The following is a 26123-nucleotide window of genomic DNA, read 5'->3' as shown; positions in this document are numbered from 1 at the left end:
GTGAAAAGCACAGGGTGCCAGTGGTGGACCTGCCAATTCTGGTGTTCAATGGCAAATGTCAATTGAGCTCTATGGTTCTGGGCAGTGAGCACAGGGACCACTAGAGGACGTCGGGCCCTCAGGCCACCCTCATGAAGTCTGTTGATTGTAGACCTATACAAGGCTGGACTGGGCTACCAAACTATCGCCAAGCAGCTTGCATCACCGGTCTTTTCCAGCAGTTCCCAAATGCCTGGAGGAGACCAGCAGTGCATCTGCGCAAGTGCTTTTTTTTTGTTTTTTTTTGATTGGTGGCTTGTTAGAAGAGTGGGGGAGGTAAGTCTTGTGCATTTTAGTCCCACTTCAATAAAATAGAAATAAACAAAAAAGTTAGAAAGAAAATGGTTGAGGGGAGAAGGGAAAGAAGGAGTTAATTTGGGCTGATTTGGGTAAACTAAGGTTTAATAAGGGGTTGAATAGACCAATTTTATTTTAATAAATGTGTTTTTCCTCTTGTCAGGCTGCTTTAACTGACAGGATATGCAGATTGAAATTATGTGCGGTTACAGACATTTTACCGCATTGTAAAAACGTCTGTCACTGCAGGTACACAAAGGAAACAATTGTTTCCTATGTGTCTCATTCACACTGCAACACAGCCTAGCGCTGCGCTAAAATGCAGACATGCTGCACTTTATCGCATCATACTGCATGACATTGCAGTGAATGAAGTGTACATTTTGTACATTTCAAATAAAGTTTATACAGAAACCGAAAAAAAAAAGGGGGGGGAGCAGTACAATGCGCTGATTCGCGCACCACACTACCCCCTAGAGCAGCTGGCGACAAAGAGCTTTCGCAGAAGTAAAGTGCTGCAGTAGCACTCCTTACATTGTGAATCAGCCGTAACCCCCGGTTCACACATATGCGGCCGTGCGGTACGCGTTTTGCTCGGGCACGAGAGCCCATTCATTTGAATGGACTCCCGTGCCCGTGACACGCAGGTAAAGAAGTCCCTGCACTTCTTTGGAAAACGCAGCCCGCACGGGAACCTCGGTTCCCACTACGGTTACGTTTCCCAGTGCGGGCGGCGTGCCATTAGAACTAACGGCACCCGCCCGCGGGTCCGCAGTTCTCTGTGTGGGTGGTGCGGCTGCACGGATTTCCGTGCGGATCTGCAGCGGCACCACCCGCACAGATGTGAACCTAGGGTAAGACCCCAGTCATATCATTGTGACTCATCATGGAATTTGATAGTTTCAAATCAACATGACAAGTCGCACCCTATTGTCTGCAATTGAAGCCGTCAAATTGGTGCGATTCCGACTTCATTAAAGTTGCACCGATTTTGAAATCAGTGCATGCATTACTTTTTGCAAGTTCGGGGGCAACTTGCATAGCCACATGTGCCTATGCAAGTCGCACAGATTTCTTGCAAGTCGCACCTGACGTCACACTGACATCCAACTTTGAAATCGTGCGACTTTAAGTGAAGTTGCACGATTTCAAAGTCTGATTCAGTGTGACCGAGCACTAAAATGTAGTAGGTACAAAAGTAATACTGTTACATTGTATCTGTCTATTTTGCATCTGAGCAATGTTGATAAACGGACAGCTTTTTTTCTTTTCATTTTTAGAACCTAGAACGGCTAGCAATTGGAAGGGGGCAGAGGGGTAGAAGGACTGGATGTGCTACTCATGTCCTGTGTACTTTGATGATGTTTTTTTATGGGCATGTGCAGCACGTCCAGTGTCTTTGGCTAGTTGATATATCTTAACTACTTCATCTTTCCCCCTATGGAGAAGAGCAGTTTTTATATCTCTGTTATGGACCTGTTAATTCGGCAATACCTTTTGTCATTACTTAAGATGTGATAACAAATATAAAATAAATAGTGATCCCCATGTTATTACTGTGCTCAAACAAAAAAATATCAAAATTAATAAAAGGAAATCAAATTAAAAATAATATAGAAAAAAATGTGAAAATAGAAAACAGTTTTGCAATTGCAGAGCTGCTACAACCTGGCAGTGCAATCAGCACACATGTGAACATCATATTAACTAATAGCAACGCGCTCTACTATATCATCGGTAACCACAATAGAAAAATACATTTAGACATCAACACTAAACAATTATGTATAAATGTCCAATTCGTAATTAAGTCCCATACACAGTCCAATATATACGTGATTTCTATGCAGGGGAAAAAAATCTTTTATATATATATATATATATATACAGTGGGGCAAAAAAGTATTTAGTCAGCCACCAATTGTGCGAGTTCTCCCACTTAAAAAGATGAGAGAGGCCTGTAATTGGCATCATAGGTAGACCTCAACTATGAGAGACAAAATGAGAAAAAAAATCCAGACAATCACATTGGCTGATTTGGAAAGAATGTATTTGCAAATTATGGTGGAAAATAAGTATTTGGTCACCTACAAACAAGCAAGATTTCTGGCTCTCACAGACCTGTACCTTCTTCTTTATGAGGCTCCTCTGTCCTGCACTCATTACCTGTATCAATGGCACCTGTTTGAACTTGTTATCAGTATAAAAGACACCTATCCACAACCTTAAACAGCCACACTCCAAACTCCACTATGGTGAAGACAAAAGAGCTGTCGAAGGACACCAGAAACAAAATTGTAGACCTGCACCAGGCTGGGAAGACTGAATCTGCAATAGGCAAGCAGCTTGGTGTGAACAAATCAACTGTGGGAGCAATAATTAGAAAATGGAAGACATACAAGACCACTGATAATCTCCCTCGATCTGGGGCTCCATGCAAGCTCTCACCCCGTGGGGTCAAAATGATCACGAGAACGGTGAGCAAAAATCCCAGGACCACACGGGGGGGACCTAGTGAATGACCTGCAGAGAGCTGGGACCAACGTAACAAAGGCTACCATCAGTAACACACTACGCCGCCAGGGACTCAGATCCTGCAGTGCCAGACGTGTCCCCCTGCTTAAGCCAGTACATGTCCGGGCCCGTCTGAAGTTTGCTAGAAAGCATTTGGATGATCCAGAAGAGGATTGGGAGAATGTCATGTGGTCAGATGAAACCAAAATAGAACTGTTTGGCAGAAACACAACTTGTCGTGTTTGGAGGAGAGAGAATGCTGAGTTGCATCCAAAGAACACCATACCTACTGTGAAGCATGGGGGTGGCAACATCATGCTTTGGGGCTGTTTCTCCGCAAAGGGACCAGAGCGACTGATCCATGTACAGGACAGAATGAATGGGGCCATGTATCGTGAGTTTTCCATCTTCCATCCGCAAGGGCATTGAAGATGAAACATGGCTGGGTCTTCCAACATGACAATGATCCCAAACATACCGCCCGGGCAACGAAGGAGTGGCTTTGTAAGAAGCATTTCAAGGTCCTGGAGTGGCCTAGCCAGTCTCCAGATCTCAACCCCATAGAAAACCTTTGGAGGGAGTGGAAAGTCAATATTGCCCAGCGACAGCCCCAAAACATCACTGCTCTATAGGAGATCTGCATGGAGGATGGGCCAACATACCAGCAACAGTGTGTGCCAACCTTGTGAAGACTTACAGGAAACGTTTGACCTCTGTCATTGCCAACAAAGGATCAATAACAAAGTACTGAGATGAACTTTTGATATTGACCAAATACTTATTTTCCACCATAATTTGCAAATAAATTCTTTCCAAATCAGCCAATGTGATTGTCTGGATTTTTTTTCTCATTTTGTCTCTCATAGTTGAGGTCTACCTATGATGCCAATTACAGGCCTCTCTCATCTTTTTAAGTGGGAGAACTTGCACAATTGGTGGATGACTAAATACTTTTTTGCCCCACTGTATATATATATATATATATATATATACAGTTGCAAGAAAAAGTATGTGAACCCCTTGGGATTACATGGAGTTTTGCATGAATTGGGCATAAAATGTGCTCTGAATGTCATCTAAGTCACAACAATAGAAGAACACAGTCTGCTGAACATAGTACTACACAAACATTAGATGTTGCCATGGTTTAATTGCACATAACATGTAAACATTCACAGTGCAGGGAGGAAAAAGTATGTGAGGCCCTAGCTTAATGACTTCTCCCAGAGCTAATTGGAGCCAGGAGTGAGCCAACCTTGACTCCAATCAGTGTGATGATATTGGATGTGTTGCTGACAGCTGTCCTGCCCTTAAAAAACACACACCTGTTTTGGGTTTACTGGTTTCAAGAAGCACTGTCTGATGTGAACCATGCCTCGCAGAAAAGAGCTCTCAGAAGACCTACGATCAAGAATTGTTGACTTGCATGAAGCTGGAAAGGGTTACAAAAGTATCTCCAAAAGCCTTGATGTTCATGTGTCCACGGTAAGACAGACTGTCTACAAATGGAGAAAGTTTAGCACTGTTGCTACTCTCCCTAGGCTTGGTCGTCCTGTAAAAATGATGCAAGAGCACAGCGCAGAATGCTGCATGAGGTAAAGAAGAATCCCAGAGTGTCAGCTAAAGACCTACAGAAATCTCTGGCTCATGCTAACATTTTTGTTGACACATCTACAATAAGGAAAACATTAAACAAGAATGGAGTACATGGGAGGACACCACGGAGGAAGCCATTGCTGTCCAAAAAGAATATTATAGCACGTTTGAAGTTTGCAAAAGAGCACCTGGATGTTCCACAGCACTACTGGCAAAATATACTGTGGACAGATGAAACCAAGATTGAGTTGTTTGGGAAGAACACACAACACTATGTGTGGAGAAGAAAAGGCACAGCACACCAACATCAAAACCTCATCCCCACTGTAAAACATGGCGGAGGGAGCATCATGGTTTGGGGCTGCTTTGCTACCTCAGGGCCTGGACGGATTGTTGTCATTGATGGGAAAATGAATTCCAGAGTTTATCAAGACATTTTGCAGGAAAACGTACGACCATCTGTCCGCCAACTGAAGCTCCGCAGAGGATGGGTGATGCAACAGGACAATGACCCAAAGCATACAAGTAATTCAACAAAACAATGGCTGCAACAGCACAGAATAAGCCTTCTGGAGTGGCCCAGTCAGAGTCCTGACCTCAACCCGATTGAAATGCTGTGGCATGACCTTAAGAGAGCGATTCACACCAGACATCCCAAGAATATTGCTACACTGAAACAGTTTTGTGAAGAGGAGTGGTCCAAAATTACTCCAGATCGTTGTGCAGGTCTGATCTGCAACTACAGGAAACGTTTGGTTGAGGTTATTGCTGCCAAAGGAGGGTCAACCAGTTATTAAGTCCAAAGGTTCACATACTTTTTCCTCCCTGCACTGTGAATGTTTACATGTTATGTGCAATTAAACCATGGCAACATCTAATTTTTGTGTAGTATTATGTTCAGCAGACTGTGTTCTTCTATTGTTGTGACTTAGATGATGTTCAGAGCACATTTTCTGCCCAATTCATGCAAAACTCCACGTAATCCCAAGGGGTTCACATACTTTTTCTTGCAACTGTATATATATACAGTGGGGATCGAAAGTTTGGGCACCCCAGCTAAAAATTTATGGAAAGATGGAAAAATCTCCAAAAGGCATCAAATTACAGATTAGACATTCTTATAATATGTCAACAAAAGTTAGATTTTATTTGCATCATTTACACTTTCAAAATAACAGAAAACAAAAAAATGGCGTCTGCAAAAGTTTGGGCACCCTGCAGAATTTATAGCATGCCCTGCCCCCTTTGCAAAGCTGAGACCTGCCAGTGTCATGGATTGTTCTCAGTCATCGTCTGGGAAGAGCAGGTGATGTCAATCTCAAAGGTTTTAAATGCCCAGACTCATCTGACCTTGCCCCAACAATCAGCACCATGGGTTCTTCTAAGCAGTTGTCTAGAAAACTGAAACTGAAAATAGTTGACGCTCACAAAACTGGACAAGGCTATAAGAAGATAGCAAAGCGTTTTCAGATGTCAATATCCTCTGTTCGGAATGTAATTAAGAAATGGCAGTCATCAGGAACAGTGGAAGTTAAAGCAAGATCTGGAAGACCAAGAAAAATATCAGACAGAACAGCTCGCAGGATTGTGAGAAAAACAATTCAAAACCCACGTTTGACTGCACGATCCCTCCAGAAAGATCTGGCAGACACTGGAGTTGTGGTACACTATTCCACTATAAAGAGATACTTGTACAAATATGGTCTTCATGGAAGAGTCATCAGAAGAAAACCTCTTCTACGTCCTCACCACAAAAATCATCGTTTGAACTTTGCAAATGAACATATAGACAAGCCTGATGCATTTTGGAAACAAGTTCTGTGGACCGATGAGGTTAAAATTGAACTTTTTGGCCGGAATGAGCAAAGGTACGTTTGGAGAAGAAGGGGCACAGAATTTAATGAAAAGAACCTCTGTCCAACTGTTAAGCATGGGGTTGGATCAATCATGCTTTGGGGTTGTGTTGCAGCCAGTGGCACAGGGAACATCTTACGAGTAGAAGGAAAAATGGATTCAATAAAATTTCAGCAAATTTTGGATGGTAACTTGATGCCATCTGTGAAAAAGCTGAAGTTAAAGAGAGGATGGCTTCTACAAATGGATAATGATCCTAAACACACCTCGAAATCCACGGGGGATTACATCAAGAGGCGTAAACTGAAGGTTTTGCCATGGCCTTCACAATCTCCTGACCTCAACATAATTGAAAATCTATGGATAGACCTTAAAAGAGCAGTGCGTGACAGACAGCCCAGAAATCTCAAAGAACTGGAAGACTTTTGTAAGGAAGAATGGGCAAAGATACCTCAAACAAGAATTGAAAGACTCTTGGCTGGCTACAAAAAGCGTTTACAAGCTGTGATACTTGCCAAAGGGGGCAGTACAAGATATTAACTCTGCAGGGTGCCCAAACTTTTGCAGACGCCATTTTTTTGTTTTCTGTTATTTTGAAAGTGTAAATGATGGAAATAAAATCTAACTTTTGTTGACATATTATAAGAATGTCTAATCTGTAATTTGATGCCTTTTGGAGATTTTTCCATCTTTCCTTGGCTTCTTTATGCACATTAATACAAATTTTTAGCTGGGGTGCCCAAACTTTCGATTCCCACTGTATATATATATATATATATATATATATATATATATATATATATATATATATGAATGTGTGTATGTCTTTTATATATATCTGTGTTGTGTACAGTGGGGCCAAAAAGTATTTAGTCAGCCACCAATTGTGCAAGTTCTCCCACTTAAAAAGATGAGAGAGGCCTGTAATTGGCATCATAGGTAGACCTCAACTATGAGAGACAAAATGAGAACAAAAATCCAGACAATCACATTGGCTGATTTAGAAAGAATTTATTTGCAAATTATGGTGGAAAATAAGTATTTGGTCAATATGAAAAGTTCATCTCAATACTTTGTTATATATCCTTTGTTGGCAATGACAGAGGTCAGACGTTTCCTGTAAGTCTTCACAAGGTTGGCACACACTGTTGCTGGTATGTTGGCCCATCCTCCATGCAGATCTCCTCTGGAGCAGTGATGTTTTGGGGCTGTCGCTGGGCAACACGGACTTTCAATTCCCTCCAAAGGTTTTCTATGGGGTTGAGATCTGGAGACTGGCTAGGCCACTCCAGGACCTTGAAATGCTTCTTACGAAGCCACTCCTTTGTAAAAACATTAACCTTTAAAAACAAATATTTCAATATTAATAGTTATTGAAATAGAAACAAAAAATCAGCAGGCAAATAATAGTTTAAGGGAGAAGGAGACTAAGCAGTTAATTGGGGCTGATTAGCGTAAATTAAGGGTTAATAAGGGGTTAAAAAGAGGAACATTTTATTTTATTTTTTACTTTTTTTTTTTACTTGTCACATTGCTTTAACTGACATCCCTTTTGATCTGCAGATGAGTGTATAGAATGATACAAAAGTAACAAAATGTTACTTTGTATCTTTGTATAATCGCAGATTGAGGCTCTGTGCACTCTAGGGCGACTCCAAAGTCACGCGATTTCGAGTGCGTCTTTGTTGTGCGACTTTTATGCGGCTTTAAACTCTCTGGCACTTAAATAGCAGGAAAGTGGCATCAAAGTAGTGCAGGAACCTTTTCAAAGTTACTGCGACTTTAGGTCACATAGAATGGAATGGGTGCCGTTCAATCGATGGGCTGCGACTTGTCACACAACCATCTGTATCCAACAGGGGCGGACTGACCATTTGGAAACTCTGGCACTGCCCGAGGGCCCGGGGTCAGTAGGGGGCCCCATGAGCTGCCCCTGGTACCTTTTTCATAGGCTTTTTTGAGTTTGGGCAAGGACACAGGGGCCCCATGATCCCCTATTGCCCGGGGGCCCCATGAGTTGTCAGTCCGCCCCTGGTATCCAAACTCGCATTGCAGGTCACACTAGTGTAAACAGAGTTTTATGCAGAACGCTTTTTTGGCAGCTACAGCCGCCGACACCTTCTATGAACTTACAATTATGCCGCTCTGATTAATCCAAGCCAACGATTTCTGAAAACTAGTGTGGGGGGAGGGTCCCACAAACAGAGTAGAGAGACTGGACATGCTACACACATTCTGTGTACAATGATGATGGGGTTTTTGTGTGGTTTTTTTTTTTTTTTTTTTTTTTTTTTGGGACGTGTGTAGCATGCCCAAAGTCAGCAACTAGTTAAAGCGACCCTGTCAGGTCCTTGAAAAATAGAGCTGAAAATTCCCTGCAAGAGAAGAGGTAGCAATCCCACCTCTCTGTTGACCCGTATCTCCAACTTCGCCTCTGTTCCGGGAAATGCAACCTCCTCCAGGCCCTCTAGCATTTGGTACTGCTTGGACCTTGAAGTAGGGGACATACCCCGAAAGCTTGTCCTGAAAATTGGATGTTGGTGCAAATAAAAAAAGTATCACGGACAGTACTCAATTGTTTCTCTACTTCCAGGAGAGTCCGATACCAGTACTCACTGTGTGCTGTGGTTCCATTCTCTGACCTCCTAAATGACTGCTGTGTAGTAAGGTGGCAAAGGGGTCAGAGAATGAAACCACAGCATGCAGCAGGTCTGCTGGTACCCCAACACTCCCTGAACAGTCCCTGAAGGGCTTGCAAATGGCTGCAGCGAGGAGGCAAGAGATATGGACTACTGCCAAGGTGAGTATGCTACCTCTCCTCTTGTTTTTTTTTGTTTTGTTTTTGTTTTTTTTGTTTTTGTTTTTTTTATTTGTTTTTTTATATTTTTTTATTTTTGTTTTTTTTTTATTTTTATTTCTTTTTTTGTTTTTTTTATTTTTGTTTTTGGAAAAAAAAATGAAACAATTGTTTTAGGGCTGGTTCACACTAGATGCAGTCCAGTGCGTTTTTTTTTTTCTGCATCAAAAATGCATGCACAGTGTTTTCCAATGGTCCTAGTTCACACCAGTGCAGTCAGTTCCCGGTGCAGAATAAAAAGTGGAACAGTCTGAATTTTTTCTGCACAGAACCATACTGGACTTGCATCAGAACTGCACCGGAACGGAGAGCAATGTGAACTGCAAGCAAAAATGTATCCGGAATGCATTCAGAGTGCGTTTTTGTGGTTTGAACCAGGGGCGGACTGACAACTCATGGGGCCCCCAGGCAATTTGGTGGATCATGGGGCCCCTGTGTCCTTGCCTAAACTCAAAAAAGCCTATGAAAAAGGTACCAGGGGCATCTCATGGGGCCCCCTACTGACCCCGGGTCCTCGGGCAGTGCCCGAGTTTCCAAATGGTCAGTCTGCCCCTGATGTGAACTATCCCCTAAAGTGAACCTATCCTTTAACTTATGTTAAACCACATTTTGGTTCCAAGGATTTCATGGCTCTGCCCCCGCCTACTGTAAAAGCAGAGGAACAGATGTGTTCATTTCTATTAATAATGATCGGGCTTTATTTTTTGTTGATTCCATACGATTTTCCAGCAAGGCGATCGCATCACAGATGTCACTGATTAATACGGCTCTGACATGTAATGAATGAAACGTGGCGGCTCGCTGCATCATGTGAATCAGATGTGTCGCTGGGCTTTATTACGTGACATCTGAAGCCAACGCTCTCTTCCCTGTATGATGTCTGACGCTCTCACAGACATCTGAAAAACATTTTTCAGATTTAATAAAACACATGTCGTTTTACAGAAGACAGTATGCTGAAAAAAAAGTGGCAGTTGGGTTAGGAACTGCACTAATGTTTTTTTTATTAGCTTGTGGAGCGCCAGCCAGTTATTGGACAGATTTTACAGCGATATTAACCACTTCCAGTCCGGACACTTTCACCCCCTTCCTGTCCAGGCCAATTTTCAGCTTTCAGCACTATCACACTTTCAATGACAATTGCGCAGTCATGCAACGCTCTACCCATATGAGTTTTTTAGCATTTTTTTTGGAGACAGATAAAACTTTATTTTGGTGGTATTTATTCACCACTGGGAGTTTTATTTTTTTTTGCTATATAAATGAAAAAGTCCAAAAATTAAAAAAAAAAAGTTTTTCTTATAAAATTTTGCAAATAATCTTTCTTCATAAATCTTGGCCAAAATGTATTCAATTATCTTTTTAGTAAAAAAAAAAAAAATAACCCAAATTAGTTTATAACCAAAAATTATAATTTTTCCAAAAAAATAGTTTACGATTTTATTTTTTTTATATTATTATTTGTTTTTTGTTTTATTAACATACTGTCACCCTAGCAGTACAGTGTCACCATAGTAACACTGTACTACTTGTGGGGGGTGATGAAGATTTTTTTTTTTTTACACTGATTGCTTTTACACCCATAAAGGCTGTAAAAGCAATCATTTCTCCTTCTCTCTGGCTGCATTCTTGCAGCAAACTGAGAAATACTGAGTGAGCTGTGATTGGTCACAGCTTGTCACATGGTACAAGGCTGTTGTGAATAGCCTTGTACCATGTGACCTCTGTCATCATTCACAGATTTCACATGTAGTAAGCAATGATGTCAGAAGGTGACATCTTGCTTACTACTATTCATGTGATCACTGATTGGCCAATCAGTGATCACATGATCAGGACCTCACACAGAGGTCCCGTCCGACGATCGGTGCTCAACTGTGTCCTCTGGACAGCTGAACACTGTTTATGAATGGCAACCTGCCCCTGCACTGCCACCGTCTGGCTGTTTACGTATATACATGGGCCGGACAGGAAGTGGTTGAGCCCAAAACCAAAAATTTTATATATTGCCACTTACCAATCATTAGACGTGGCGGCTGCATTGGTTTTTGTTTTTTTTTTTGCCTCCCCCCTGTGGCAGGCGCAGCACCCTTTGGTGCCTTGTGCGCTGTGGCATTAGAAAAATTATGCAATTGCTGTTTCTTTGTTTGATTAGACTGACTTTACTCTGTAATTCCTCCAATGCCGCTCTATGGATGCAGTAGGTTTAAAGAGCACACCAAATACTTTAGTTAACTTCTTTAATAACTTCAATCTTCTTCATATAACTGCTTACAATGGCTTGTTTCATTTATCATACAGTAGCTTATTTCTTTATATTACAGTGGTTTGATTTGATAGCTTGATAAATTTGTTAGATTCAGTAAATTCGATTTGCTATATTCGATTCGTTATATTCGTTCGATCGTTCGTTATATTCGGTGGAACTACAAGTAAAACACACACAACAGTTTCAACACACAGATCCACCTGCACTGCCAAACAATAGAGGAACACACAAGTGCATTAAATACCTATTTGGCCTTCTCTGCTCCATAAAGCTTTTCCGATTGGAACTGTCTGTTTCCTCCTCTGTCTGCTGAGCATGTGTCTCTAGAAAATCCTAGCAGGGAGTTTTACACAGGCATAGATGTGAAACTGGCTGGGATTGGTTAAGGCTCTGCACAGTGTGAGGCTGTCTGTGATTGGCTCAGCTCTATACTAACTCTTAAAGGCACATTTTCCTTTTCTGCTTCTGCTAACACAATGAATATATAAATGTCATATAACAATCAAAGACATAAATTACAGCAATGATTTTGCTTTTGGCTTTAACATGTGCACATATATACTATACTGATGTTATTGGCAGGTTTGGTATACACATATATGTGAACCATATTAGCAACCTAGGACTGGTCTTAGCTGGCCAGCTACACCCCCCTCTGTTTTCACCTGGTGATCTGGCCAGTAACGCACCACCTGTATTAGAGAGCCCCCACTCTGGGTGAAGGAGCACCGGGGGCATAGCAGACAGAAACATTGTCAGTCTAAGGCAGCGTTTCTCAACCTTTTTTCAGTCAAGGCACTCTTTAAAATTGTGGGCAGTCCCAAAGCTCCTATCCTCCATCACTGAGCTAATGTGACTCCGGCACTGATGGAGAGGGGCAGGGAAGGGTCAAACTAGGATGCTGTGCAGGCAGGGGCGTCCCTAGAGTTGGTGTCACCCGGTGTTGTAACACTTGGTGGCACCCCCTCCGACGATTCCCGCAGAATGGATCGCATCTGCGGATTGAGCATAATGGATCGGAGCCCGATCCATTATGCTCCCCAATCCGCAGATCCGATCCATCCTGCGGGGATCGTCAGCATGCAACCTATATGGGGTGTCACCGGACCCGATCCACGAAAAGGTAAGTTCCGACCTTCTAACCGCCGGCGTCCTGACAACCAATGACAACATCAGTTGATAAGGAGGATGTCAACTGCCTGCACACAGGGGCGTCCCTAGGCAGGTGCAGGGGGTGCGCGCCACATCGGGTGACACCTACTACACAGGGTGACACCGGACCCGCTCCTCGAAAAGGTAAGTTGTACGACGATCCCTGCAGGATGGATCGGATCTGCGGATTGAGCATAATGGATCAGAGTCCGATCCATTATGCTCCCCAATCCGCAGATCGGATCCATCCTGCAGGGATTGTCGGTTTGCTTTACAACTTACCTTTTCGTGGAGCGGGTCCGGTGTCACCCCATATAGGTTGCATGTCGAAGATCCCCACAGGATGGATCGGATCTGCGGATTGGGGAGCATAATGGATCGGACTCTGATCCATTATGCTCAATCCGCAGATCCGATCCATCCTGCGGGGATCTTTGGCTTGCTTTACAACTTATCTTTTCGTGAAGTAGGTCCGGTGTCACCCTGTGCGGTTGGTGTCACCCGGTGCGTTGCGCATCCCCCCCACCTGCCTAGGGACGCCCCTGTGTGCAGGCAGTTGACATCCTCCTTATCAGTTGATGATGTCATTGACAGTTAGGACATCGGAGGCTAGAAGGTCGGAATGGTGCACAGTGAAAATCCTGTGACTTTGTGTAACTAAAAGGCAGGTTTGTTCTACCCACTGGGTTTTGTGCAATTCGTAGACATTTTGCTAAGGTACCCTAGTTGAGAAAGGCTAGTCTAGGGGGAGGGGAGTGTTTGATGTACTAGCAGATTTAGATACACTAACAAGCCAAACTCCAGCTCATACTTTATAAACAGTTACAGCAACATTTTTTTTTTCTTTTGGGAAAGAATTTACATACATAACAGCTGATGGTTGCAAGCACCCCTGTCAGTGGTAAATGGTTTGTCACAACACTTTTAACTGATGCATTTGCAGGACAGCTTGTTCTGTTGAAAAAGAACAGACTTACTGGCTGGATCACTAAGTGAAAGTAAAAGAAAAAAAAAAGAAAACTAAAGCAGCCATCACATCTAAGGATTGGTGAGCTACAATATAGTAAATGTTTGCTTTTGGGTTTAATACTTCTTTAATTGTCTTCATTCCCATTGGGAGCACAGAAGTAAGGGGACATCTTCCCAGTGGGGGAAGAGACCGCAAAATAATCCAATCAGATTTTTGTGCTCAGATGTGTGCCGTGTGGTTCCCGGGTACTTTTATTATTGGTTTATTGGCAAAGTGATTAAAGCCGGACTCCAGACATTCAAGTGATCATTTTCTCCCCTACCCCGGGGCAATGTACCTTACCTTGTATCTTACATTTCTAGCTAGATAATTTTTTAAAGACTTTACTGGAGCGGTCGCATGACCAGTCCATACCCATTTTTCTCCTTTCTGTGGTGTGGAGGCAGGCAGGGAGCAGTGGCAGTACAGGAACTACTTGTCCCAGAAAATCTGTATGGTTCAAGGTGGGGGGCATTGATGCTTTGCTGTTTGGGCCAATATTAAAGACTTCTGGCTGCTGGGGCTGCCTCATTACATCACCCCTAGTACTGAGAGCTATAGACAAGGGTGTTAAAATAAAAGCTGGCTATGACAAGAAGCGGCAGCTAAAGCTGGCTGTCGTGTAACCGGAAGTTCCCACAAAGCTATCGCCAAAGGAGAGTGCAACAAAGGTGCCCTGCATAGAAAACATTGATTTCAATTGTAGCCAGCAGATGGAGATTTAGACATTTTAACTGGTTTTCCAGGGGCTTTGTTTTTTAAAGGTCTGTTTGCAGAGCTCAATAGCTGAAGCTAAAATTTACACACAGAGACTGAGTTAAAACTGCGACTCTTTCCCTTCTCTACAAATTACTCTCTTTGAGACCACTTTTGCCTGTTTCTTCTACTATGTTAGTCTCTTTAAGATAACGTTTAGCACTCTGGGAATCCATTGTCTAGCATTCAATTAATTTTTGAAAAAAAAAGGTTGTGTGTGTTTGTATGTGTGTGTATATATATATATATATATATATATATATAACAAATATTGTGTGTTTTTGTATGCACGGTATATGTGCATATATACAATTATTACTAATATACCTGGATCATCGAGGTCATTTTCTCACTTTTTTGTAGCATTTTCTATTTGCAGTTCAAATTAATTTCACTTTTGGCTAGGTTTGCATTTCGTTTGTTTTCCTTTCTTTCCTTTCTTTTCTTTCTTTTCTTTTTTTATGGTTTACAGTTTGTGATTTTACCAGCTTAAAAGAATCCTGTTTTCAGCTTTTTAATTAGATCTCAGGAGCTCTTTAAAGGATAGGTTTTGCAGATAAAAAAAATGTGCATTTATTATTTTTGTCTAAAGGAACCTGGAAAGCATTGCGCCAGCGATCAGTAGATTGGTGATGCCATGCAGGTCTCCTGCAGACCTGTCAGAATAGTTGGGATGTAAATGTGGCAGGCACGGCTGCAGCTACGGGAAGATGTTACATGTTCCAAAGGTGAACTTATCCTTTAAACAGAATGCATAATGCTTTTTTATTTGCATGTCAGATGAATATGACATAATACATATGCTATGAGGAAAGATTTAAGGAACTGAATTTATTCTTTCTTGAGAAGAGGAGATTAAGGGGGGATATGATCTCCATGTATAATACATAAGGGGGGATATGATCTCCATGTATAATACATAAGGGGGGATATGATCTCCATGTATAATACATAAGGGGGGATATGATCTCCATGTATAATACATAAGGGGGGATATGATCTCCATGTATAATACATAAGGGGGGATATGATCTCCATGTATAATGCATAAGGGGGGATATGATCACAATGTATAATACATAAGGGGGGATATGATCTCCATGTATAATACATAAGGGGGATATGATCTCCATGTATGATACATAAGGGGGATATGATCTCCATGTATAATACATAAGGGGGATATGATCGCCATGTATGATACATAAGGGGGGATATGATCTCCATGTATAATACATAAGGGGGATATGATCTCCATGTACAATACATAAGGGGGGATATGATCTCCATGTATAATACATAAGGGGGGATATGATCACCATGTATAATACATAAGGGGGATATGATCTCCATGTATAATACATAAGGGGGGATATGATCTCCATGTATAATACATAAGGGGGGATATGATCTCCATGTATAATACATAAGGGGGATATGATCTCCATGTATGATACATAAGGGGGGATATGATCTCCATGTATAATACATAAGGGGGATATGATCTCCATGTATAATACATAAGGGGGATATGATCTCCATGTATGATACATAAGGGGGGATATGATCTCCATGTATAATACATAAGGGGGGGATATGATCTCCATGTATAATACATAAGGGGGGATATGATCTCCATGTATAATACATAAGGGGGGATATGATCTCCATGTATAAATACATCAGTGGTTCATATAGTGAACTCGGTGTAGAGCTATTCCCCCTGAGGTCATCACAGAGGACAAGGGGGCGCTCTTTACATCTGGAGGAAAAGAAATTTAATCTCCAAACACAGAAAGGTTTCTTCACAGTGAGAGCTGTGAAAATGTGGAATAGACTCCCTCAAGAGTGTGTTCTGTCCAGCTCAGTGGATTGCTTTAAAAAAAAAGTCCTGGATTCTTCCTAGGATACACAGAATATAACTGGATATAACATTTATAAGTTGATCCAGGGATTATCAGATTGCCTCTCAGGGAATCAGGGAGGATTTTTTTCCCCTGCAGGAGCAAATTGGAGCGTGCTTTGCTGTTTTTTTTTTCCTTCCTCTGGATCAACTGTGGGTGTAGGATTATTCATTTTTATTTTTCAACCAATAGCTGTTTGGCGTCCGGCAAAGTGCTTTAGATTTCCGGGTGGACGCCATATGGTGTCCTCCCGGGCATCTGCAGTTTTCGCGCTTGCAGAGCCGCGCAGCGGGGCGATCTGTCACCGGCCGTGTACCTCGGACACGGCCGATGACAAATCTGAGTACCGGCCCCCGTTGCCGGTACCATGTGACCTGCTGAGACCAATCACAGCAGATCACATGACAGTTGTATACAATGGATGGCTTCATTCATGCCATCCATTGTATACTAGTGCCTAGCTGTGAATGGTCACAGCAGGTCACATGCACATGTCATGTGATTAGCTGTGGCCAAATCACAGCTAAGCACAAAAAAAAAAAAACACTGAATGAATCGATGTCATTCAGGTAAATGCTTGCTTATAGCAAAGTAATTCTTTGCTATAAGCAAATTGTGTAGAAAAAAAAAAAAAATACTGATCACTTCCCCAAAGTAGTACAATGTTATTATGGTAACATTGTACTACTTTGGACATAGTGAAATATGAAAAAAAATGTAATAAAAAATGTAAAATAAAAAAAATAAAAACAAACATATATATATTTTTTAATACTGTCACCAGTCAGTGTCCCTGATCACCGCCATGCCAGTTATATGATGACGCTGTACTGCACTGGTGACTGTATGTAAAAAAAAATAGTGAAAATAATTTTTTTTATTTTTTCATTTTCCGAAAAATTATGACAAAAAAAATACAACTTCAAAAATCTCGCCATGCCTCTTATGAAGTACGTCGGACTGTCTACTCTGCAAAAAGGGGTCATTTGGGGGATATCTGTACTGTCCTGACATTTGGGGGATATCTGCACTGTTCTGACATTTGGGGGATATCTGTACTGTTCTGACATTTGGGGGATATCTGTACCGTCCTGACATTTGGGGGATATCTGTACTGTTCTGACATTTGGAGGATATCTGTACTGTCCTGACATTTGGGGATATCTGTACTGTCCTGACATTTGGGGGATATCTGTACTGTTCTGACATTTGGGGGATATCTGTACTGTCCTGACATTTGGGGGATATCTGTACTGTTCTGACATTTGGGGGATATCTGTACTGTCCTGACATTTGGGGGATATCTGTACTGTTCTGACATTCTTGGACCTCAAGATATTAGATTGGCTGTCAGTACTTCAGGATTGATCAATATTCAGATCTATACCATAGTTTGTGAACTCTATAACTTTCCTACAGATTAAATAATACATCCTAATTTGGGTTATTTTCACCAAAGACATGTAGCAGAATACATCTCGGCCTAAATTTATGAAGAACAATTATTTATTTGTAAACTTTTATAACAGAAACAAAGAAAAACGTGTTTTTTTTTCAAAATTTTTGGTCTTTTTTTGTTAATTTAGCAAAAAATAAAAACTCCAGCGGTGATTAAATACCACCAAAAGAAAGCTCTAGTTGTGTGAAGAAAATGATAAAATTTTAGTTTGGGTACAATGTTGTATGACCGGGGTAAAAGTGGGTAAAAGTGCCCGGTATTGAAATGGTTAATAACAAATAGTGTAGAAAAAAAAAAGTTTAAAAACATATAAGCTTTAATCCCAAGTCTTTGTTTTTTTTTTTTTGTTTTGTTTTGTTTTTTTTAATGGTTGTCCGGCAATTTTAACAACATAAAATGTTGCTGTCGCTGCAATACTGGCATTATCCCTGCTCTGCGATCCAGCGTGGCTCCTCTTATGGGTGCAATGCTGCAGTAAGCACTTTCCGCCATTAGATGTCAGTCTTTCAGGTTGAATATCACCCAGTGTCAAGCAACCTGAAAGACTGAGGACATCCAACCCGTGTACAGCAGGGGTGTCAAACCAGCGGCCCTCCAGCTGTTGCAAAACTACAAGTCCCATCATGCCTCTGCCTTTGGGAGTCATGCTTGCAATAGTCAATCTTGCAATGCCTCATGGGACTTGTCGTTTGGCATCAGCTGGAGGGTCACCAGTTTAACACCTGTGATGTAGGGTATCGTAGACCTGCCCCTTGGGGGGGGGGGGTGTCACCGCAGCGTCCTGCACTCCTAATATAGTGAAGAATAGGCGGTGCTGATGTCATGTCTGCTACATTGACTGTACTGAGGGATCGCCCTATGCTGGGTGAAAAGGATCTTGCCTGTCACATGACCAGCCTTAAAGTGTTCCTGAACCCACAGCAGTAAGATCAGTTTGCATTTGCAGTGAAGCATGCTTGTTATACTCACTGTTGAACCTAAGAGGTTAATTTTCCACACTGTGTGTAAAAAAAAGGCTGTTTGATCCTGTCTTCTCTGATTCTCCTCTTCTACTTTTCACAATTCATCTGTTAATAGTACAGAGCTCTAGGAGGCACTCTGCACATGCTCAGTTTAGTGTGTATTACTAGAGAGTTTTTTTTTTTCTCTTTGGGAGGGTGCATGTGATCAGCATAGGGCCAATCGGCACTGTCCAGACAGAGGGTCAGGGGTTATGCAGCCTCATAGGACAGTCAGGACAGAATAAAATTCCTTTTAGAAGATTAATCACTGCTCTGCTGGACACTGACAAAAGTCACAAGACTGCTATGTACTGCTGATGAGAAAAGGTATTTAGCAGTTTATATTTACTAAAATAATTGCATTTCCATGTTGTGTGTACTGTGGGAGACCAGATATAGTGAATGCAGGGTCCAGGGAGACCAGATATAGTGAATGCAGGATCCTGGGAGACCAGGTATAGTGAATGCGGGGTCCTGGGAGACCAATTATAGTGAATGCAGGGTCCTGGGAGACCAATTATAGTGAATGCAGAGTCCGGGGAGACCAGATGTACTGAATGCAGGGTCCTGGGAGACCAGATATAGTGAATGCAGGGTCCTGGGAGACCAGATATAGTGAATGTGGGGTCCTGGGAGACCAGATATAGTGAATGCGGGGTCCTGGGAGACCAGATATAGTGAATGCAGGGTCCTGGGAGACCAGATATAGTGAATGCAGGGTCCGGGGAGACCGGATATAGTGAATGTGGGGTCCTGGGAGACCCTATATAGTGAATGCAGGGTCCGGGGAGACCAGATATAGTGAATGCAGGGTCCTGGGACCAATTATAGTGAATGCAGGGTCCGGGGAGACCGGATATAGTGAATGTGGGGTCCTGGGAGACCCTATATAGTGAATGCAGGGTCCGGGGAGACCAGATATAGTGAATGCAGGGTCCTGGGACCAATTATAGTGAATGCAGGGTCCGGGGAGACCAGATATAGTGAATGCAGGGTCCGGAGAGATCAGATATAGTGAATGCGGGGTCCTGTGAGATCAGATATAGTGAATGCAGGTTCCGGGGAGACCAGATATAGTGAATGTGGGGTCTGGGGAGACCAGATATAGTGAATGCAGGATCCGGGGAGACCAGATATAGTGAATGCAGGGTCCGGGGAGACCAGATATAGTGAATGCAGGGTCCTGGGAAATCAGATATAGTGAATGCAAGGTCCTGGGAGATCAGATATAGTGAATGCAGGATCCTGGAAGACCTTAAATAGTGAATGCGGGGTCCTGGGAGACATGAAATAGTGAATGCAGGGGCCTAGGAGACCAATTATAGTGAATGAAGGGGCCTGGGAGACCAATTATAGTGAATGCAGGGTCTTGGGAGATCAGATATAGTGAATGCGGGGTCCTGGGAGATCAGATATAGTGAATGCAGGGTCTGGGGAGACCAGATATAGTGAATGCAGGGTCCTGGGATATCAGATATAGTGAATGCAGGGTCCTGGGAGATCAGATATAGTGAATGCAGGATCCTGGGAGACCAGATATATTGAATGCAGGGTCCTGGGAGACCAGATATAGTGAATGCGGGGTCCTGGGAGATCAGATATAGTGAATGCAGGATCCTGGAAGACCTTAAATAGTGAATGCGGGGTCCTGGGAGACATGAAATAGTGAATGCAGGGGCCTAGGAGACCAATTATAGTGAATGAAGGGGCCTGGGAGACCAATTATAGTGAATGCAGGGTCTTGGGAGATCAGATATAGTGAATGCGGGGTCCTGGGAGATCAGATATAGTGAATGCAGGGTCTGGGGAGACCAGATATAGTGAATGCAGGGTCCTGGGAGATCAGATATAGTGAATGCAGGATCCTGGGAGACCAGATATATTGAATGCAGGGTCCGGGGAGACCAGATATAGTGAATGCGGGGTTCTGGGAGATCAGATATAGTGAATGCAGGGTCCGGGGAGATCAGATATAGTGAATGCGGGGTCCTGGGAGATCAGATATAGGGAGAGCGGATATAGTGAATGCGAGGTCCTGCACTTTAAGACTTCTGCAAAAAGGCAAGCATAAAAGAAGACTAAAAAATTGTATAGTACTGTGCTTTTAGGGAACACAGAGGCTCTGCATCACATGTGGTTACCTAAGGTGGCCTGCATGGAAACACAGCGTGCCCAGAAACCTCTCCATACCGGCACCCATCCATTTCTTTTTTTTTTTTTTAAATTTGCAAAACTCCTCCCAAGAGCCAGCCCACGGATAGGGGTGCTTGATTCCGTCAGGACGCTATGTACAGCTCCCTGCTGGCCCCAGCCAAGATTTGCCTGCATTGCATAGTGAAACACATAGACCAAGTGATGACATCACTGGGTTTTAAAAGGTGTGTAATGAAAACAGCTTTCATTTAAAAATGTCGTCATCATCATGTTGATTGGTGGGGGTGGGGGGGGGGTACCAGGGAAGGTAAAATATAAGCAGATGAAGTGATATACAGGCGGCTGTAGCTGGGAGATTGTGATTGAGCTGCTGCCCCGTGTCGTGTCTCCTGTCCTTTTCTGGTCGGTTAGCACTTTTTGTGCTTCTAATTACAACACACTTACCCAGCGTGGCCATACGAAGGTTTCCATTCTCTGGAAACGATCGCTCACGCTTCCCTTCTGGCAGTTTCCACGATCTATTTCGGGATGCCTTTAACACTGAGAGATGAAAGGTAATGACAGGAACCTGAGTGGGTTACACAAGTGTTTGGGTTCCATGTGAACTCTGACTTCTTTAAGGAGGCAAGAAAAATGAGTCCCGGCTTAAAGGGGCACTCCACCCAACAGTGAGGGATGCCTGCTGACAACTCTGATACTGCAAGGTTTTGGGGGGTTCCCACTGTCCTTCCAGTCTTCATAACTAATGTAACAGATGGAGTGGGACCCCCTTCATGATGGCTGTGATAGGAGTGCAAACCGAAAACTTGAAAGATTAACTACTTGCCAACCGCAGATAGCCGAATGACGGCTACGCTGTGGGAGGGCGTCATATGACGTCCTCCCAGAACGCGCTCTCCTGCACGCCCCCGGCGATCTCCGTGATCACATTGTCCTACGGACACAGCTGATCACGTGATGTGGTAAACTTCCAATTACAGCGGCCTTTTACCACGTGATCAGCCGTGTCCAATGACACGCTGATCACCGGGAAATGCAATTGCCGGTTCTCGGCTGCACTTTCCTCACGCTGTCAGAGGCTGAGGAAAGTACTGCCAAGAACCGGCAGTTGTCAGAGCAGGGATCGGCACCGATCATCAGGGCACTGATGATCAGTGCCCAGCAGTGCAGCCCACCAGTGCAGCCCACCTGTGCCCATCAATGCCACCCACCACTGCCGCCAGTCATTGCCACCAGTCAGTGCCCAGCGGTTGCACCAGTCAGTGCCACCTATCAGTGCTGTCTATCAGTACCCATCATCAGTGCCGCCTATCTGTGATACCTCATTAGTGCTGCCTATCAGTGCCACCTATCCGTGATACCTCATTAGTGCTGCCTTCAGTGCCGCCTATCTGTGATACCTCATTAGTGCTGCCTATCAGTAACACCTCATTAGTGCTGCCTATCAGTGCCGCCTATCAGTGATACCTCATTAGTGCTGCCTATCAGTAACACCTCATTAGTGCTGCCTATCAGTGCTGCCTATCAGTGATACCTCATTAGTGCTGCCTATCAGTAACACCTCATTAGTGCTGCCTATCAGTGCCGCCTATCAGTGATACCTCATTAGTGCTGCCTTCAGTGCCGCCTATCTGTGATACCTCATTAGTGCTGCCTATCAGTAACACCTCATTAGTGCTGCCTATCAGTGCCGCCTATCCGTGATACCTCATTAGTGCTGCCTATCAGTGCCGCCTATCCGTGATACCTCATTAGTGCTGCCTATCAGTGCCGCCTATCCGTGATACCTCATTAGTGCTGCCTATCAGTGCCGCCTATCAGTGATACCTCATTAGTGCTGCCTATCAGTGCCGCCTATCAGTGCCCATCAGTGCTGCCTCATCAACGCACATCAGTGAAGGAGAAAAATTACCTGTTTGAAAAATTTTATAATAGAAACAAAGAAACGTTTTGTTTTTTTTTCAAATTTTTTGCACTTTTTTTGTTTATAGCGCAAAAAGTAAAGCATCCAGCGACGATTAAATACCACCAATAAATAAACGGTCACCCGACCCTGCACTGCCACCGTCCGGCCGTTTATATAAAATGGCCAGACGGGAGGTGGTTAATTAACAAATTAAAAATGCAAAACACTTAAAAAAAACTTCACGGAAAACATGTCAAAATCCTGCACGCAAAACGCAAACAGCATTGGTGTGAACCAGGCCTGAAATGTATTAAAAATGTACCAAAATTGCAGGTGTTGCATTTTTGATGCATTTTGAATCTGACCAGCAACAAGTTAGCAAAAAAAAAAAAAAAATCAAAAAAGCGCATCAAAACCACGCATGCAAAAATGCATAACGGACAAAACGCAAATTGCATTGGTTTGAACCAGGCTTGAAATGCATTGAAAACCCAACAAAAATGCACACGTGTTGCGTTTTGAGGCTGGGTTTTTTTTACTCACATGACCTATGAAAAATGCACCCTAAGGGCCGGTTCACACTATATAAACGCAGTTCAGATGCCTTCCAAATGTGTTTTTGCATGCGCGTTTTTGGTGTGTCCCGGTGCGTTTTCTGATGCGTTTTTTATGCATTCCAGTTAATTTTTTCTTCAATTTAAATAGGGACATGTGCGCGTTTGATGCGTTTTACCACGTTCCAGTACAGTTCTGTGCAAAAAAAATGCAGCCTTTTCTACTTTTTTTTTTTTTTTGCAACCGGAACGCACTGGAACTGCAAGCACTGATGTGAACTATGACACTGACAGCCATATCACCTACTTTCTGTGTGTTTTGGATGCAGAAAAAAAGCAACTGAAAAGCATGTAGTGTGAACCTGGCCCTGATGCATTCTGGTTGCGTTTTTTTCGTGCGCGTTTTTGACAAGTTCCGGTGCAGTTTTGATGCTTTCCATTGCGGTTTTTAAATACATTTCAGTTAATTTTTCCCCCCTCTTTTTCTTCAATTTAAATAGGGACATGTGCGTTTTGGTGCGTTCTGGTGCATTTTTTATGCGTTTTACCACGTTCCAGTACAGTTCTGTGCAGAAAAAATGCAGCCTTTTCTACTTTTTTTTTTTTTGCAACCGGAGCGCATTGGAACTGCAAGCACTGATGTGAGCTATGACACTGACAGCCATATCACCTACTTGCTGTGCGTTTTGGATGCAGAAAAGGGCCGGTCCACACTATAGAAACGCCGTTCAGATGCGTTCCGGATGCGTTTTTTGCATGTGCGTTTTTGACAAGTTCCGGTGCAGTTTTGATGCTTTCCATTGCGTTTTTTTAATGCATTTCAGTTAATTTTTTTCCCCCTCTTTTTCTTCAATTTAAATAGGGACATGTGCATTTTTTATACGTTTTACCGTATTCCAGTACAGTTCTGTGCAGAAAAATGCAGCCTTTTCTACTTTTTTCCTGCAACCGGAATGCACTGGATCTGCAAGCACTGATGCAGGGGCGGACTGACAACTCATGGGGCCCCCGGTCTGTAGGGGAACATGGGGCCCCTGTGTCCTTGCCCACACTCAAAGCACACCCAAAAAAGCCTATTAAACGTACCAGGGTCATTTCATGGGGCCCCCTACTGACCCTGGGCCCTTGGGCAGTGCCCGAGAGCTCGAATGGTCAGTCCGCCCCTGCACGGATGTGAACTATGACATTAACAACCATATCACCTACTTTCTGTGCGTTTTGGATGCAGAAAAAAAGCAACTGAAACGCATGCAGTGTGAACCGGCCCTAAAAGTGGTAAAATCTCAGGAAAAATTGCATGTTTTCGGCGGCCATTATCAGCTACTTCTTTCCTATTGCCAAAATGCCGCTAACACTCTTTTCAGCCGGTAAATCTTGGGCGCCGATATATCTGTGCATCACTAGAATGTATCATTTACATGGATGAGACAAACCACCGAACACTGGCAGGTGTCATTACAATGATCAGCTTTTATTTACCTTTTAAAAATCTTTATCCCAAAAGGAAACAAAAAAATGTTTTCTATAACCGATTATAAAGTGTGAGCTGGAGTTTGGCTGGCTTCCATTTATTAGTGTATTTAAATCTGCTAGTACATCTAACCCTCCCCCCAGACTGACAGTCCTGCTGTCTGCTGTGCCCCCTGTGCTCCTTCATCCAGAGTGGGGGCACTCTAATACAGGAGGTGTGTTACTGACCAAGTCACCGGGTGAAAAGCCAACAAGATTAAAAGTCAGCAGCTATAAATACTGTAGCTGCTGACTTTTAATCTAAGTAGCGGATTTCCTACTGCGCATGTGCGAGTCGCGCTGCGCCTTTTGCTTGGAGCCCAGAACCCCGGTACTACAAGGCCTGAAGTTCACAACAACAGCATCATTTAACCCTTTAAGTCACTCAGGTGTGATGGAACCCTTTACCTATAAGATGTCTCGTTCTCTGTTCTCCAGGTGTCTGCAGTGGATCTGCTGGTCCCAGGAATCGGGGAGCTGTTTGGGGGCAGCCTGAGAGAGGAGAGACTTCACATACTGCAATCACGTCTTGACAGGTAACCGAGCTTCAATCAGCCGCAAGCAGAATGCCGGGGGAGGATGTATAAAGACCCGGCCTTGTCATTTTTCCCCATTCTTCACACATATGCAATATCATGTGACACCCAAAATGAATATTCCTCTTTACTTTCCGTTCTGAGGCCAATCATCTGCCCAGGAAGTTGGTGTTACTAAGCCCAGGACCCCGCATTCACTATATCTGGTCTCCCCGGACCCTGCATTCACTATATCTGGTCTCCCAGGACCCCGCATTCACTATATCTGGTCTCCCAGGACCCTGCATTCACTATATCTGGTCTCCTCGGACCCTGCATTCACTATATCTGGTCTTCCCAGGACCCTGCATTCACTATATCTGGTCTCCCTGGACCCTGCATTCACTATATCTGGTCTCCCAGGACCCTGCATTCACTATATCTGGTCTCCCAGGACCCTGCATTCACTATATCTGGTCTCCCAGGACCCCGCATTCTCTATATCTGATCTCCCAGGACCCCGTATTCACTATATCTGGTCTCCCAGGACCCGGCATTCACTATATCTGATCTCCCAGGACCCCGTATTCACACTATCTGGTCTCCCCAGACCCCGCATTCACTATATCTGGTCTCCCAGGACCCCGCATTCACTATATCTGGTCTCCCTGGACCCTGCATTCACTATATCTGGTCTCCCAGGACCCCGCATTCACTATATCTGCTCTCCCCAAATCCTGCATTCACTATATCTGGTCTCCCCAGACCCTGCATTCAC

General features: G+C 43.3%; 1 protein-coding gene and 1 long non-coding RNA gene across 5 annotated transcripts in view; one reads left to right on the top strand and one right to left on the bottom strand.

The window, feature by feature from the left end:
• The window catches only part of LOC149448737 (asparaginyl-tRNA synthetase-like), a 115281-nt gene extending 89857 nt beyond the window's left edge, over window positions 1-25424 (top strand). For all 4 annotated transcript variants that reach the window (XM_089651711.1, XM_089651712.1, XM_089651709.1 and 1 more), the window contains exon 13: window positions 25269-25424. In XM_089651711.1, the coding sequence (XP_089507837.1) occupies window positions 25269-25370 (102 nt within the window). In that variant the 3' untranslated portion in view covers window positions 25371-25424. The remainder of the gene's footprint in view (window positions 1-25268) is intronic.
• On the bottom strand, window positions 7297-25484 carry LOC149448736 (uncharacterized). Its single transcript, XR_016305797.1, has 2 exons — window positions 25239-25484; window positions 7297-7640 (listed from the first exon to the last, which is right to left on the bottom strand). It is a non-coding gene; the product is annotated as an uncharacterized LOC149448736 (long non-coding RNA).
• Between the last annotated feature and the right edge of the window lie 639 nt (window positions 25485-26123).

This window comes from Staurois parvus, unplaced genomic scaffold (genome assembly GCF_062004578.1).
Source record: "Staurois parvus isolate SC_StPar_1 unplaced genomic scaffold, SC_StPar_1.0 ptg000660l, whole genome shotgun sequence".
NCBI classification, from domain to species: domain Eukaryota; kingdom Metazoa; phylum Chordata; class Amphibia; order Anura; family Ranidae; genus Staurois; species Staurois parvus.
The sequence above is the reverse complement of the archived record's forward strand: the minus strand, read 5'-3'. Positions and strand labels throughout refer to the sequence as shown.